This window comes from Scophthalmus maximus, chromosome 11 (genome assembly GCF_022379125.1).
Source record: "Scophthalmus maximus strain ysfricsl-2021 chromosome 11, ASM2237912v1, whole genome shotgun sequence".
Taxonomy (NCBI): domain Eukaryota; kingdom Metazoa; phylum Chordata; class Actinopteri; order Pleuronectiformes; family Scophthalmidae; genus Scophthalmus; species Scophthalmus maximus.
In genome coordinates, this window is record NC_061525.1 from 4697501 (window position 1) to 4712500 (window position 15000).

Below are 15000 nucleotides of genomic sequence, written 5' to 3' on the forward strand. Positions count from 1 at the left end.
TGCTTCTCGCATGTAAATGTGTTGACAGTAATGTACAGTGCTTATTGTTCTGTAATGGCTACAGCATATACTGTGATTATAGAACACACTGAAAGGGATAATTCCACATAATGAGCACGTGTTTTTGACACCTTGCAGATTACATCTCTGTACTTTTATGTACAATTTTCAAATCTGGTCCTTTATAGTGCGTCCAGTCTGTGAGAGTGAATGGTTGTGTGGGTCTGTATGTCGGCCCTGCGATACGTCGGTGACCTGTCCAGGGTGAACTCCGCCTCTCGCCCAATGACAGCTGGGATTGGCTTTGCTGTAAAAGGAAACAAAAACAATATCATCTATTTTTTTTAACACATTTTATGACCATTGTTACACTACTATTCAATAGAGGCCCACTGAGGATGGAGAATCACGTTTTTTTCTGTACTATGAATGATTTTAAGAAGCTGAGTTGAGAACAAAACAAAATCCAAACCTACTGGGCCCTGGAGACCAGACCAATCAGTGAGCTTGTGTTTATTTGCTCTCACATAGGGGTCCGACATTTTTCCTTATAACAGAACTCATTTGTAACTGCATTACTAACAGTGGCTTTGTTTGTTTCAGAATTCATCTTCCCATATAAATCTGAAGAAGTTATGACCGTGAATCTGAACAGTTTATCATCACGTCAACAGTTTTTTTAATATTAGCAACTCATTTGAACGTTTACTGTTATTTTACTGGCAATTATAGATTTTGGTAGTTGACATTTATAATTTTATTAACTAGATTTTAAAAAACAAAAGCAATGAAACAAATTTTTTTTCCGCTCAATTTATGTCTCGCTAAGACCATTATTACACACCGTTGTGATCTAATGTCCCGTGAAAAGCTTCGGTGAACAGCTGCTCTCCGTTGCTGCCGAGTTTATGAGCTAACAGTGAATTAAAAAAAATGGATTAGATGGCATTGTTTTGATATCATGTCCCACAGGTACACTGTGGACACACACACACACACACACACACACACACACACACACACACACACACACACACACACACACACACACACACACACATGCGCGCGCGCGCACGCCAGAGTTCAGGGCCACTGTAACAAAGTCAAGCCTATATTATGAGTTTCCAGATCCTTTAAACCTTTTCTACCCCTCGTTGACGTGGTACTGTCTGGGAGACAGACAAAGGACAAAGAGAGGAAGGGAAACACAATGCAAGAGCCAAGTCTGGAGGAACTATTGCCATTGCGGTCTCATCTTACCTGTGTATTCAACAGGTTGTGTGTCTGTTACTCCCTGTCACCCGGCTGCATTCAGCTCTGATTCTCGTCACTGAGTCTGTCTGTGTGTGTGTGTGTGTTTGTGTGTATGTGTGTCTCTGTGTGTGTGTGTGTGTCTCTGTGTGTGTGTGTGTGTGTGTGCGCGCGTGCGTGCGCGCAGTGCGGAGTGTGAAAACGGCGGCAGTGTAAGGTTACAGAAGCAGATCCATTACTTCACCATGGCAGCCGGGCTTAATTACAGCTAACTATAGACCAAGAAGAGGGAACAGGAGGAGGAGAAGGAGAGAACGGGAGGCATGGAGGGATGGGGAGAGACAGAGCAATGGGTGTAATTAAAAAATGTCTATTTGTGAAACCACAAGAATATTACCTCAACGAGGTCTGCGTAGTGTACAAAACTCTAATTCATACTTCTTATTTAATGCTTGCAAACAGCTTTTTGTCCCTCTGCCGAATAAACACTGCGCCCCAATGTGCAAGTGTATGTGTGGCCCAAACTGATTTGAATGTAAAATCACCTTAAAATGATCTTTGCATCGTTGAAAAAATCGATACGGTCAGAACTGAGTCTGCGCTGGTGAATTGTCTAAATTGGCTAAACTGAATTATTATGCCTGTTGGCAGATTGCTTGCTGTGTGCATCGCCATCAGTCAAGTCAGAAATCTGCGCTATTGATTTCCAGGAGCAGTTCACCTAACATTTTTCACAGTGACCAAATCAATACGCCCGATGGAGATTAATTTTGTCTGTGAATTGACTTTCACCAACCTGTGCAGCCGGCATCCGTCTCCCGCCCGCCCGCCCGCCCGTCATCATCCGTCATTCCACCTGGTAGCTATAGTTACAGCACTAAGCTCTGGTTGGTCAGTTGTTTTCCAGCCAGACAACACTACACCTATTTGAGCTGAACAATATTTGATTGAGTGGTCTGGAAACGGGACACCTTCAGTTCAACAACCCAAAGAGATTCAATATACAATTGTGTTCAGTCAAAGAAAAGCAGCATATCGTCATAATTTAGAAGCTGGAGCCAGGGAATGTTTTCCCTTTTTTTTTTTTTTAGCAACTTTTAATATTCTGTTGGTTAATTAGTCTACTTCTTCTCTCAGCTTGCATTTGTATCTGATATAGTTCAAAACTTAGCACAAGCATTTCTTTTCAGTTACTTAGCTGCAGGCCCTGTTGCTTTATTTTCCATTATTTCAATGCATTTGTGAATTGAAGTCCTAAAAACCTTGGATTAATGAATTCATTAATGTTCCACGGGCTGTGGCTAGGTTTCAATGAGGCATCTAATCTCACATCTAGAGTCCAGATACAATTGCATGGATGATGTTGTTGCATGAAATTTTGAAGTAGTACAGTATTTGTAGTATTTGTGAAGTTTTTCTAACTCGAGCCTGCCAGCACTACAGTATATCTGCTGAACTCGCTGCTAAAACTTAAGTTTGCGCGCGCACACACACACACACACACACACACACACACACACACCAGATGATAAGGCTAACACATTGTCAGTGGTGACATTTCCCTTTTTGTTTGTCTTTCCTAATTAGCAGTCCCTTCCGCTTGCCTGGCACAGTGTCGGCCAATCGGCAGAGCCCGCTCATTAGCCAGGGTTCATTTCAGGGTCTTTGTCAGAGGAAGAGTGAAAGTGACAACTCAATCTAACCGCCGCAATAGGCCTCGCATGGCCGCCGCCTCGCCGCTGGTGGGGCAGTCCACTTGGCTACCATCTAGGGGCACACAGGGTGGTACACTGAAGCTAATTGACATGCCACCCCGTTCTTCTATTTTTTTTTTTTTTAATATCTTCTCTTTCTTTATCTTCCCTCATTATTTTTCCTCAGTTCTGGATGTCTGCGCTGGCCACCACCATCCCAGTGCCCTGCGGAGCCTTCATGCCAGTATTTGTCATTGGTAAGAAGCAAATGGCCGCTGTTGGTGTTAGTTGGACCGGTGAATAGATATGTATGTGAAGAAGAATTTATAAAACAATTGGGGAAAATGATGTTTGAAGGAGAAATATTAAGCTTTTTCAGCTTTTTCCTTTTCCTGAAACTTTTTTGTTCCCATCGGGACAAAGCCAGGCTTTGTTGTAGACAACGATGTGAGAGCGATATCTTCTCATTTAACTCCAAAGAGCGAATGAGCAAATTTCCCAAAACTTTACACATCACAGCTCTGAATTTCTTTTTGCCTCACTACCGTTAATTATCGTCAAACAGCAAGTTGAGTCTCCAACTTAGCAAAAGTAATAAAAATTGACACAAGGACAAAACGCAATTGACTTGTTAAAGCGCAATACCTTTAAACTTAAGTGTTTGTGTGATCGTCTACGTTTTGTTTTTTCCAGGGGCAGCTTTTGGTCGTCTGGTTGGAGAGAGCATGGCGGCCTGGTTCCCAGATGGCATTAACACAGATGGCACCATCTACCCCATAGTGCCCGGAGGCTACGCTGTCGTGGGTAAGTTGTCGTGTTGCTTTGATTCTTCATCTATCAGATTCTGTGCTCTTTTTTTCTACCTTTTTTCCTTTTAGGTAGAGGGGGGAAAAAAATCCACAGTATTTGCTCTCAATTATCCACCATTTGTCAGATTCAGATCGTTACGATTTCAGTTTGCAACTCGCAGGAAAAAAAAAAAATCTCTCATTCAAAATCCTTTGGGTCGTGTTTAAGTGATTCAGTCTGTTCAAGATGGAAACATTTGACACCTTTGCTTCTTTTTTACTTCTCCACTTTAGTAAATAATTTAACTTTTTCCTCCCTCCACTTATAGAAAGTGAATGAAGATGAATGTTTCCTACTGTCCGACTCAAAGGGATCCAGATTAGAGAAGACATTGAATATGATCAGACTCAAGCACGCAAGACAGAATCAAATTACATTTACAAGATCACTAGATTGGAATCCCCCAAAAATAATGCCCCAAAAAACAGCTTAGACGTCAGCTGACAAAACATCTTTCACCAGCACTAGTGCTGCTGTCAAGTGCTCATGTAAGTTTGGAGGTTGAAACTTTTTGTGACGCTCAATAATTCTTTTAGAGAATTAGAAATCGTGCCAAAACTAGGTGTTTTTTGGCTGTCGCTTTAAGGAGCCATCCTTTTGAATTGAGTGAATTTAATTAAATAAAAGGACACATCATTTATTTGGAGAATGAGTTGGAGTTTTGAATTTAAAGATTTAAAGACCCCACTCAGCAAATGAAAGAAAGCGGCGTGGAATACTAGGGCAAACATATTGAGGACAAGAGGTGCAACATGGGACGTGAGCTGAATACATTTCTTTTGCCAGTTGGTTGTAGCCCAACTGATTCTGGATACATTTTTTTCGACAGATACCAGCATTGGTGGATAGTGGTTATTGTTTATTATGCATAAGCAAATCATTTTTTGTCAAGGACATAAAGTTTGGTTAAAAAATCTACTCCCCAGTGGCCTTTGGTGCACAGATGACTGTTTGTACAGGAGAACCAATTCATGATCTCCGCGTCGGGAATGTCCTCAAGGGTCTGTGTGCATTGTAAAAGTCCACTAGCTTCAATGTGCAGACGTCAACATCCCAAACTGCTGACGGTTTGCAATGCGGATGCGCCGAACAAGTGAGCTGCACACTTGTGGTGTGCATCGTCAGTATGTACTATTGACTTCCCGTCCTTAGTCCCACTCCTAAGTGGTCACACACAAACACACACACACGGTTATCATATTTTTTCGTACTTTTTCATGCAACTTGGCCAAATTCAACAGACAAATGTACGCTGTTCTTTCTGTCTGGCGGTCGCCATCAGCTTTTTTAGTGCACTCGTGTGAAAACATGTCCATGTGCTCACACAGAGATGCGTCCACGTCCACAGTCTGTGTCAGTGTGAGGGCACACAATTCCTTTTGATAGGATAGATTCTAAAGAGTTCGGGTTTTGTCTGACGCGGCTATAAGTGGCTGGCGTTATTGCTCTTCGTCTTCATGATCATGAATTAGTTAAGACTTTATGTCATTATGTTCTCAGCCCACAACAGAAAAATCCTGAACGTATTCCATGTCTTGCGAACGCCAGCTGCCGTCGTCCCTCCTTCCTGCAGATGCGTGTCTAATGTGATTCCCTCCCCAGTGCCACTCGTTGACAGCATCGCTGATTATGCCACTGTCGCGTGTCGCTTTGACGGCTGTTTTTCCTTCGCCGCTGATGTTGTTGTTGTGGCGCACAATAGCCCGTGACTCAGTCCTTTTACAGGCCCGGCGCTCTGACGAGCCTCCTTTATCTCACGGCGGAGCTCCTTTTTAAGGACTAAATGTCAGGGCGGGCAGAGCGAGCGGCAGCACTTATCAGAGGAGGATAGGCAGACGCACGCGGTCTTAATTTAGTTACGAGAAAGAACAATGAAACCGTGCCTTTGTAGACTCTTTCACCGACCATCTGCCTCTCCTCGCTCTTCAATTTAGTTCAATGTTGCCATTCTTTACGTTCTTCCCCGAGTGTTCATCTTATTCATTGGATTGGACTCATCTATTTTCTCCGTTGAGCAGTGAAGCCCCATGCCGCTCCGTCTGCTTTTATATAGCTTTTTTTGCAACAATTTTGAAATAAGGCTCCCCCTTGCTATTGAATTAGCAGAATAACTCAATTTTAGCAATATGAGTGTATGAGAGAAGTTTTGTGGAGAAGAATGTGAATTTGGTTTGTCGGGGCTGGGAGTGTATAAAGCAGAGGGGGCCGGGTCTGGTCAAGGAACCTGATAACAGGATGATAACTCGGAATCTGTGAGTAAATTGACTTTCAAAGTGAAAGTGTGTTTTTGTGGATTGGATCAGTGATGGTGGTTATAGTGTATTGTGTGTATGATATGGAACATGATTGCTCAAGGAGTGAACAGATTTCCTGTGCTCTTTTGTTGGTACCAATATAATTGTTTTGGTTTTGGGGGGGGGGGGGGGTCGACCGATATGGCTTTTTCTGGGCCGATACCGATCCACGGGACCGATGACAGATATTTGGAACAGATATTTGTCTGCAGTGAAAAAGTGTCAAAGGCGTCAAAATTTAGGATAACACAATGTCTTAACACAAAACTTCGGCCAGGTTGATAATCGGTCGAACCCTTAACTGTATAGTATTACCACAGACACTGCATGTAGAAATAATAAGGATGAAAGTGCAAATCATGATGAGGATAGTTTTTATTTTTTTTATGCATTTCTGTTCCATTACAGGTTTAAACGTGTATATGACGTGTCAGTAACCATCCCAATGACGGCCTTCAGTTGTCGCCTCTGAGAAAAATTTAGAAAGTCTCATATCCACCACAGTGAGGAATACATCAAGCTATTGTTGCTGTTCAGCTTATTGTTAGTGCTTTTAATGTTGCTGGAGGTGGAGCCAATCTTAATTACTGAAGACTTCTGCAGAGTTTAATCTTGCGTATAACAAGTAATAAGTCAAATGTAGTGGAGAAAAAGAAGTGCCTCTCTTTGAAATGTACTGTATCTTTAGAAATATTTGAAAGTGAATATAGTTAGTTACTTTCCATCACTACTTTGAATGAGAAATCTCTGCAGCCAGTGAAGACAGTCCTCTTTATTACAGTTTGTGCTATGGGGTTGTAAAAATACAATTCATTGCACTTGAAATCTTGTTAATATTGAGCTGTCTGTCATGTTAACGGATGATGCCCTTGAAAGCCCCTCAAGGACCTACTCTAAATAGTCCCAGGTCCCACCTTGAAAACGGGTGATCTGAACAATTGCCTTCCTGTTGTCCCTCTCCGTTCTGTCACTCACCAAACGCTGTCCTCTCCCTCCCCACCACCCCGAAGGTGCGGCAGCCTTGTCGGGAGCAGTCACCCACACCGTGTCCACCGCTGTCATCGTGTTCGAGCTGACTGGCCAGATCTCCCACATCCTGCCGGTGATGATAGCGGTGATCTTGGCCAACGCCGTGGCGCAGTCCCTGCAGCCCTCCCTCTACGACTCCATCATCAGGATCAAGAAGCTGCCCTACCTTCCCGAGCTGGGCTGGGGACACCACGAGTACGTACTGTACATTATGCCTCAGAGAACGCGAGCTCACTCTTGTCGACATCACTTCGCATAACACCCTGTTGCACTACATAACATGCATTAGATTCTTTCACTAGCAAGTAAGTAAAGTCATGAACGTCAAAAGAAAATGCCGTCAGTGTTAATAGATAATGTCGCTGTGCGATTGGGGAGCGCAAATCTTGACCTGCTGTTGGCGTCGCATGAGAAGGCAGCTCCTTATTCTTCAGCCTCTGGCCACCATTGATGACTGCATCAATCGACTTCATCACAATCTCACACTTTTTGAGATATTTTACCCTGCAACAAGTTTTGAACACACTGACGAACCAAAATTACCATCCTTAGAGCTTAGCTTAGCTCCGCTAGGCGATGTGCAGCTAAAATATATGCAGATTGTAGATATGGATATTCCGTTTAGTCAAGTCCACATAGCATATGTATTCCAGTGCATTCATCCATGTTGCAGCCCGGTCAGTTTAGTTTGACTGTTATTGGAAGTCTTTGTTCGCTCTGCAGGGGTTTCCTTCTTTCACTGCGGAAGTTTAATTAGTTACATAATGGCTTTTATCCAGTGTACGTGTTTCCAATCGTACAGTAATCTAATGTTTTAATAGCTAAAGCGTTGAACACAGTGCGTCTTAATGGTTTTGAATATTGCTTTTAATTTATGTGTCTTTCCTGTGAAGTGGAATTCACTTCACAGGAAAGACAAGCATGGGCCAACGCGCCTGGCTCAATGGTCCAGTGGCACATGGCATTCAAATGCCAGTAATGTCAATAATTTATACCAAGCACAAAATAGTGAATGGGATTACCAGTGTCCTCCGAGCTCGCAGAAAAACCACACAGAAAGCCCTTTTCGTTGAATGGTTTGAAAAGTGTTATTGTGATGGATGTTGGCAAAATCGTTTTGTGGAGATAATTGCTCATATGCATCATTCACAAACTGGGAGTGATGAGAAGAACTTTTATTTTTCCCTCCATCTGTTCATCGTTTTCTGTGGCCGGCCCCTGAAGAGTTTTGTCTCCCGCGGCTACCTGAGTTCACCCCTGCACTCCCCAGCCCTCCATTATGTACACCCTCACTGTGTCTCTGTGGCTTCCTTCTCCTCCGTCGCTCCTCATTATCTGCTGCAACCTCATAGCCACACTGTCACATCCTTACTCTCCTGTGTGCGTGTGCGAGTGCGCGTGTGTGCGTGTAATATGAGCAGTGTTTCCAATAAGCCGTTGCAGAGTTTATTCAATTAATTTCATATACTTCGTCGGATTAAATTTTCATAGATTAGGCATCTGTTTGTGACAAAGTTACACAGTAGTTGCCATATTAGTTGTCGGGGGGGGGGGGTCTACAAATGCAGTTGACATATTTCAATTTTATTTTGCAGCACAGACAGAGCTACTAACAGTGAACAGTCGGCTGGAATAGTCCAAATGATTTCACCAGCGTTTTGGGACAAACACTTAAGCCGGACTCTGGCGACAGGTGTCTTATAATTCTAATCAATTTTGAATTTGGGGTATTGCGTCACGCACACTGGGCGAAACTTTACAGCTGTCCGCCTCTCTAATCTCAAACATGCTCACGCTACAAGATTTGAAAAAAAATAATGACACATCAAACACTACAGGATATTGTTCAGATTATCGTGCCAGGGGGAGCAATGGGCAAGCAGATGGAGACTGTGGTGCAACAACAAAAAAACAAAGCAAAAGGCTAAACATGTCTGGATGAGGAAATGAAATTGTTGGGGACACACGGTCAACACGGGTTGGCTATTCTTTGGCGAGAACTGGGGGGGGGTTGTTTTTTTTGGGGGCAGTAGAGACAAAAAAATGCTGGGAAAGAGACAAGGGGAGTGACAGGAAGCAAACAGTTCATCAGCCCGGGATTCAAACTGTGTTCATTACAACATGAGACGATCATCAATCATCCTCGCACAATCAAATCATATATGCCGCATGATAAACACCATTTCCAAATGTAGAAGGTTTCCCCGGCAAATGCGTGTGCGTGCGTGTGTGCGTGTGTGTGTGTGTGTGTGCGTGTGTGTGTGTGTAAAGTGAAAATAAATGATGATACGATCATCAATCTTACCAAGAATATAAAAAATAATCTCGACACACGGACGCAATCATACACATTTTAAAATGTTTAAAGTTGCAGAGGCATAAAGATAATTTAAGAAACTGCCAGGAATCCCCTTCTGCTATGTGTGTGAGTATATTGGTGCACACACACACACACAAACACCCTACAAAAAGTAATCTTCCTGAAACATCTATATTTAATGACACACAAGCACTATGAACTTGACTTGCTCTGCAGAAAGCGCCTACTTCCCTCGCCTCCCCTCTGCCTCTCTCCTCACTTTAACACACCAGTCTGCAACACTGAGCCTTCATATGTGTGTGTGAGCACGCGTGTTTTTTCATATTCTGCAGCATGCGACAGCGGAGGAGGAGGCTGCCCGGGGGGGGGGGGGGGGTCAGACACTGTAGGTAGTGCGGCCCCCTCCAAGCTGAATGTGTTCTCTGCTCAAACTGGAAATTATCCATCTCACACCCACGCGACCATCCACCCACATGCGCTCTCACACACACGCGCACACACCATAGAAAGGCTTGTGTAACGCCTGACGTGTGGTACACACATGTGATGGCTGGTGCATTTGCTTGCGCACTCACATGGAAGGAGAGAGAATTGGATTTCTTATCTTTTATCTTTGTGGCTTTTGCAGAGATGAACACACACACACACACATCACACACATATACAGTACATCACACACATATTTCCACTGCCGACATGGTGTTACCCACATTCTCTCTAATCCTGCCCAGTAGCACACATGAAACCTTTTCCACCCTCGTCTGTTCCTTTTTTTTAATTCACACTAGTCTTTTGTCTCCTCATCATTTGAGTTGCATCTTTAATTGGAACAATTATATTATATCACTGTGTGTGTGTGTGCGCTTTTTGTTTCTGTTATCTGTCACTCAGTTTCTTAGCATTTCTTAATGGCCAAATGTAGTTTGATGAATCGTCTACAGTCCACTGCTGTCTGTACTTGTCTGACAGGGAGCGGAGCCACGGAAGATGATCACACAAAAGCACACTCACATACACACACACACACACACACACACATATCAACGCCACAAGCCTCTCAACTCCACTCTGGATATCATCCATATTGGATGATCTATATGCCTGGATTTATAACCTTATGAGTCTGTTTATCTCGAATCTGTAAGCTGGGGATGAGGGATAACTCAAACTGATCAGATGTACGGCCTTACCCTTGCGTGGGAGGAGGCTCATTTAAGAGGAAACCAATCGGATTTCGTCAACTGCCTTTGATGTCCCGAGGGAAATTAGTCTTGGCAGCGGTTGTGGTCAGTTCAGAGGCATGCATTACATTATTCTCTCAGATCTACGGGCAAATTAATAGAGGCTGCCAATTCATCAGGAAAAAAGGAGCATTCTTCCAGAGTGTAGTGGTTTATTTTTAATTATCTTTTTACTATCTTGGTCAGTAATTTGATGACCAAGGGTTAGATAAGTAAAACAACGTGTTCGATACCGTGCAGCAAGGAAACCCAATTTATTTTGAAAAGATTTTGTCCTGCACAAAGATGTGTGATACCACCACTGTGAGCACCCAGCATCAAAGATTAAACCAAAATGTAGGGTCTGTTCACCCAAATTAAAAGTCAACGTATTTTATCTCTCACCTCTAGTGGTTTATAATCCCAGATATCCCAGTTTTATTTCACTAGGTTTGTCTCCATCTTAATGGAGGTGAATTCAATTTTGACTGTTGATCCAGGCATTGAAAATTGAATTTAAAAAAAAATCAGATCTCCTCCCAGGAACATTGTCCATGTGGGACTCTGGAAAATCCAAAGATGTCAGTGGGAAGAGTTTTTAAATGGGACTATTGCTTCCAAGGGGCTGCACGGTGGTGTAGTGGTTAGCACTTTCGCCTCACAGCAAGAAGGTTCTGTGGCCCTGCGATAGGCGGGGGCGACCTGTCCAGGGTGTACCCCGCCTCTCGCCCAGTGTTAGCTGGGATTGGCTCCAGCCCCCCCGCAACCCTTAAATGGATAAAGCGGTAGACGATGGATGGATGGACTATTGCTTCCAGTAGTTCCAGTGAATAATGAAAGCTAGTGCCAGAAATCTAGTGCTTCACAAAACCCTCTGCCCACACTTTAATACATATTACATACATTAAGCATGGACTACTGTCATGCGAAATGGGGAAAAAAGCACGAAATCCTTACGTCAACTGTAATGCTAAAACAGTTAATGGGGGATTTGCAAAATCTTCCCATTTCAGTGTTCTTCTTTTCTTTTTCTTGGCAGATTTACGATACCCATGTTTTATAATTTGAGTAATTTGGGCAAACCACAGTGCTATTGGTAGGGAGAACCTCTATAGTGGTTTGTTGCACCACAGAGGGACCTGTAGAAAACCTTTTAAAGGTTCTTGTTGGTGCCCAGAATTCTGCTGGTTTCAAATCCTGGTGCTGTACACAGGCTTTTATTGATCCGAGACCAACTGTTGTGCTGAAGTGGAGCTGGGGCGGATGGCCATCAGATTAACTTTGTATTCCAAAAGAGGTCAGAGTATTGATTTATCACCGCAACAAGGAGCGGCGAGTTGGCCAGAGCCCGTGTTCTGGCACGGCCGTTGGGGCTTGGCAACGGAAGCCGTCAAGCAACTGCTGTCGCGTTCGCAGGTTTTGGCAAGCTCAGGCAGGAAGACAGAGCTGAGTGTTTATGACTGGTGTATCCGGATGTACGAATCTGCTGAGGCAAGATTTGTTCACACAGTGGCACCAACTTCCCCCCCTACTGCACACATCATGCCGTTGCTACTGCTAACATCCAGATAACGTGTTGACAGTGTAATGTGTTATTGAACTGAATGGTCGGCTGCGGGACGGATGTGCCGTCAGCCACAGGTGGAGAGGAGAACAGCTGTTTTTTCGCTACACATCAATAACTGTATGTGGCAGTTCAGTGACTGTGTGACAATAATCTGAAGATTCAGTGATCAGGAAAAGTATTGTCAAAGCATTACAGATGATGTGAAATTTTAAAAGTCTGTAGTGTTCTCTTTTCCATCACTTACCTCTATCCCTTTTCTTCTTAACCAGTTCATAATTTCCACTGATCATCCTCATCACATGTGTTTGTCTCCCCTCTCTTTTCTCATATTCAGGAAGTACAACATTCGTGTGGAGGACATAATGATACGAGACGTGCGGTACATCACCCTCAACTGCTGCTACCGGGACCTGCACAACGTCTTGTTGACGGGCCACCTCAAGACCCTGGCGCTGGTGGAATCAGCTGGTGAGACACAAACACACATTGACACCCACACAATTGGTGGAGCATCACAAATGAATTTTAAAATTTAGTTTATAATACTTTAACAGTTAAAGAGTCAGATATACTGGTGGAGACCAAAAGCAGAGCATAAAGGAAATTGAATATTGGATTTATAGTCATTCACTTTAAATTGTACTTCAAATTGAACTTCAAATCAGTTACAATGTTGATTCATGTTTGCTGAGATGTGTTGACAGACAAATGCTTTCTAATACAAACACCATTCATAAAAGGATCAATGCAGATGTTGTGTTAGCAGCTTGTTCTGATGCCAAACGTGGCCAAATAATGTATCACAATGCACCTTCAACTCCGAAATAAAGTCATTAGATTATTCACGAACAGATTCAATGCTTTTCCCAAAAAGTACAGTATGTCTGTATATTACATAATGGCTTGATGTGTGATACAGACAAAAAAATATTTATATTAGAAGACAGTCAGACCTCCTTCAGCCCACATTTATGTTGTATTTACAAGTAAAGGATTCTGAGAAGACAGAAAAGTGTTGACCCTGATCATGTTTCTAAATCAACTAGGGAATACAGACTTTCACATGATTTTTATTAAAGGGGACATATATTATGCTCATATTCAGGCTCATAATTTTGACTTGGGTTATTACTTGAGAAAGTTCACATGCTCAAATGTTCAGTAAACACATCAGTTTCCCCAGACTGTCCGTTCCTGCAGCTCCTCTTTCAGGCCTCTGTCTGAAACACTTGGTTTTAGCTCCTGTCTCTTTATGGAGCCCAGTCAGCTGTGATTGGCCAGCTGGCACACTCTGTTGTGATTGGTCCACCCTATTCTGTCAGGGAGAGGAGCTCCGTTTAACACGGAGTTTGGGCTTTTTAACTTTGCAGACCTTTTAAATACACACAAAAAAAAAACATGAAAAACTGAAAAAACATGTCTCCTTAAGCTAAAATTTTAAAGACAGGTCATATTAAATTTAACTTTCATCAAACCAACATATTACTTCAGAACCTACTTATTGAATACTAACACTATGGAACATTTTCTTTAGTTGACCCTGTGCGTGATTACAAGTGTGTTGTGCTCATCCCTGTGTCTGATGTCATATTGAAGTCTGTGTTCGATGTTGCTGATGCTGCTGGACCGAGCGTAACCTTCCTCTGTGCCAGAAAACAAATTCCAGAGACCTTGCTGTCGCGCTCCTTAAAGTGATTGATTGATCGATCGATCGATTGATTGACTGATTGATTGATTGATTGATTGATTATTTGACAAACTTCCCTGGGCACAGCCTGCTGAAAGGGCTGCAGATTTATTATTCCAACAGTGTCTCCATTATGCAATCGTGCAGGAACAATTAGCCGCGGCATTTAACCAAATACATAATCAGCACGTACAGTCACAAAGGCAATTACTTAAAGCAAGCACACCACACACACACACACAAACACACACACCCCACACACACACACACACAACACACACACTAACTCACACATGCACGCACCAGTTAACACACATTCACTGCGTCCTGAGCTCTAGTTATGTAACTCAGCTGATCTCTCTGCAGTGCTGCAACATGTGTTTGGAATCTCCTGCAGTGAGCTCTCTCTTCCCCCTGAAACAGTTTTACTTTCTCCTCATCCACCTGGCCTTTATTTCCTTTCCTTTCTTCCTCCTCTGTTTCTTCTCCACAAAAATGCCTTCCACCCTTTCCATCTTCTTCTACCTTTCTTTCTCTCCTTGTGTTCCTTTTAATCTCACTTCCTCCCTCTCTGTGCGTGTCTCGTCTCCCAGAGTCCATGATCCTGCTGGGCTCCATTGAGCGTGCCCAGCTCCAGGCGCTGCTCTCCCTGCAGCTTGGTCGGCACAGACGGTTGGAGTACATCAGGGAGCGTGCTGTCGAGGAGAAGAAACGCCTATCGGTCATTTCAAACCCCTGCAGCGAGGAAGAGAGCCAGCGGGCCAGTCAGGAGGTCCGCTTCCAGGTTGGCATTATCATCTCTCTAAATATTGCATATACATGTGCACATTTTTCAAATGTAGGTGACAAAGAAATTGGATTAAAGCTGGTTAGCCCAGAAAAATTTGAATAAAAGCTGATTACAATCAAGCGAAGAAATTAGGACTTGCAGCTAATAATTATTTTCTGAATTAACAAATTAATCATTCTGTCTAGATAATCATTTTATCATCTAATAAGACATCACTTGTATGATATACCAATCACTCAGTTTCTCAGAATTCTGTTTACAAGAAATATATCCTACCATCTAGACTTGGAGATTAATAA

At 43.0% G+C, this 15000-nt stretch overlaps 1 protein-coding gene across 9 annotated transcripts in view; it reads left to right on the forward strand.

Moving 5' to 3' along the window:
• clcn2c (chloride channel 2c) overlaps positions 1 to 15000 on the forward strand; it is a 126512-nt gene that overhangs the window by 84738 nt on the left and 26774 nt on the right. For all 9 annotated transcript variants that reach the window (XM_035622382.2, XM_035622380.2, XM_035622386.2 and 6 more), the window contains 5 exons: positions 3133 to 3202; positions 3639 to 3749; positions 7099 to 7312; positions 12559 to 12692; positions 14505 to 14695. In XM_035622382.2, the coding sequence (XP_035478275.1) occupies positions 3133 to 3202; positions 3639 to 3749; positions 7099 to 7312; positions 12559 to 12692; positions 14505 to 14695 (720 nt within the window). The remainder of the gene's footprint in view (positions 1 to 3132; positions 3203 to 3638; positions 3750 to 7098; positions 7313 to 12558; positions 12693 to 14504; positions 14696 to 15000) is intronic.